We start from the raw sequence: 2,518 nt of genomic DNA, 5'->3' as shown, positions 1-2,518 counted from the left end.
GGGTATATGGGGTATGGGGTATATGGGGTATGGGGTATGGGGTATGGGGTGTATGGGGTATGGGGTATGGGGTATGGGGTATATGGGGTATGGGGTATATGGGGTATGGGGTATGGGGTGTATGGGGTATGGGGTATGGGGTATGGGGTATGGGGTATTATGGTATATTATGGTATATTATGGGATATGGGCTATTATGGGATGTGGGTCATGTGATGTGGCAGTGTCCTTGGCTGGGGGGAGGGGGGGACAACAATAACACCAGGCTGTCCCTTTGAGGTCAAAGGTCACCCCTCCCCCCCTCCCCTCCCCCAACAAGCACAATCCCACCCCATTTTCCTGCTTTTAGCCCTAATTTGGGGGTGGGTTCGACGCGGCCCCTCCCCCCCCGCACCCCTCCCCCCCCAATGCAAGCTATAAACCAATCATTAATTACAATAACGTTAATTACAAAGGGGGGGAGGGGGAGGAAGAGTCCAAGAACGGGGGGGATTCGGAAGGGGGAGGGGGGGGGATCCCCCCATTATGGGTGTATGGGGGGGGTGCAGAGGGGGGGGTCCCCCCTTTGTGACGTCACTGGGGGGTCCCCTCGGGGGTCCCATCCAGGCCCCGTTGTTGGAGCTGGGCCCGGAGCACCGCGTTCTCGCTCTTGAGCTCCTCCATCTGCCGAAGGGGGCGGGGCTTAAAGGGAGGCCACGCCCCCCGCCCTTCTCCATTCATTATCCCCATAGACCCCCACATCCCTTATATGGATCCCTATGGACCCCCACATCCCTTATATGGGTCCCCCCCTTATCCCCATAGACCCCCACATTCCTTATATGGATCCCCCCCTTATCCCCATAGACCCCCACATCCCTTATATGGGTCCCTATGGACCTCCACGTCCCTTCTATGGGTCCCCCCTTATCCCCATAGACCCCCACATCCCTTATATGGGTCCCTATGGACCCCCACATCCCTTATATGGGTCCCTCCCTTATCCCCATAGACCCCCACGCGCCTTCTATCAGTACCCCCTTAACCCCATAGACCCCCACATCCCCTATATGGGTCCCCCCTTTCCCCCACATCCCTTATATGGGTCCCCCCCTTACCCCATAGACCCCCACATCCCTTATATGGGTCCCCCCTTTATCCTTATAGCCCCCTTCCTCCCTCCCATACCCTAGCGGAGGGGCGTGGCTTAGCCAAGGGAGGCGTGGCTTAGCGACGCACTGCGCGGGTGCGGGGGGGGGGGCTCGTCGTTGCCAGGCAACCCCAGCAGCAGCCAATGGGAGCGCGGCCGCAGGGAATGAATGGAGGCGGTCGCGCCGTGAATGGGAGTGGGCGTGGCTTAGCGGCGCTGGGGGCGTGGCTTAGAGTGGCGTGCGTACCCCTACGCTCTCTCCCCATTCATAACGCTGGGGAAGGGACGGGATGCAGCGGGCGCTATGGGGCGCTATGGGGCGCTATGGGGCGGGGCTATGGGGGTATTATGGGATGGCAGGGGGCGGTACCTGCTGCCGGAGGAGGTCGTTGTCCATCTGCAGACGCTCCGCCTCCTTGAGGGTCTCCTGCAGCCGTTGGTTGCTCTGGCGCAGCTCCCGGACGTAGTCGCAGGCCTTGGAGAGGATCCCCCCTTTGCTCTGCCCCACACATAAAACCCCATAGGAACAAAGGAAGCCCTATAGGGACCTATAGGGGACCTATAGGAACACACTCCCCCATAGATCCCATAGGACCCCCCCCCATAGATCCTATAGGAGCCCTATAGGAACACACACCCCCATAGACCCTATAGGAACATACCCCCCTATAGACCCTATAGGAACATACCCACTCCCCATAGACCCTATGGGAGCCCTATAGGAACACACCCCCCCATGGATCCTATGGGAGCCCTATAGGAACACACCCCCCCATAGACCCTATAGGAACACACCCCCCCACCATAGACACTATAGGAACACACTCCCCCACCAAACCCAAAACCACCCCCCACCAAACCCTATAGGACCCCCTTCATAGACCCTATAGGGACTCTATAAGAACGCCCCCCCATAGACCCTATAGGAGCCCTATAGGAACACCCCCCCCATAGACCCTGTATGAGCCCTATAGGAAGCCCCCTATAGCCCCATTACCCCCATTCCCCCCATTACCCCCATAGCCCCCATTACCCCCATAACCCCCATTACCCCCATACCCCCCATTACCCCCATACCCCCCATTAACCCCATTACCCCCATAGACCCCATTACCCCCCATTACCCCCATTACCCCCATAGCCCCCATAGCCCCCATAGCCCCATAGCGCCCCATAGGCCCCATAGCGCCCCATAGGCCCTCACCGCGCCGCTCTTGCTGGTGTCGGCGCCGCAGTCGGGGATGATCTTGGAGAGCTGCACGATCCAGTTGTTGATCTTGTCCCGGCGCCGGCGCTCCACTGCGTGGGGGGAGCCATTGGGATCAATAGGAGATCAATAGGGAGCCATTGGGATCAATAGAGAACCATTGGAAATCAATAGGGAGCCAT

The 2,518-nt window shown here is 59.1% G+C and overlaps 1 protein-coding gene across 1 annotated transcript; it reads right to left on the bottom strand.

Moving 5' to 3' along the window:
* Nucleotides 1-537: 537 nt before the first annotated feature.
* LOC133224754 (upstream stimulatory factor 2-like) lies at nt 538-2,462 on the bottom strand (the record flags this gene model as incomplete). Its single annotated transcript, XM_061376514.1, has 3 exons — nt 538-663; nt 1,500-1,628; nt 2,334-2,462. Coding segments are annotated over 3 exons (348 nt in total), but the record flags the coding sequence as incomplete, so codon positions are not given.
* Between the last annotated feature and the right edge of the window lie 56 nt (nt 2,463-2,518).

Source organism: Neopsephotus bourkii, unplaced genomic scaffold (assembly GCF_033783945.1).
Source record: "Neopsephotus bourkii isolate Nb327-2 ecotype Australia unplaced genomic scaffold, CSIRO-AGI_Nbou_v1 NB_1716, whole genome shotgun sequence".
Lineage (NCBI taxonomy): Eukaryota > Metazoa > Chordata > Aves > Psittaciformes > Psittacidae > Neopsephotus > Neopsephotus bourkii.
Note: the sequence above shows the minus strand (reverse complement) of the source record. Positions and strands in the feature narration are given on the sequence as shown.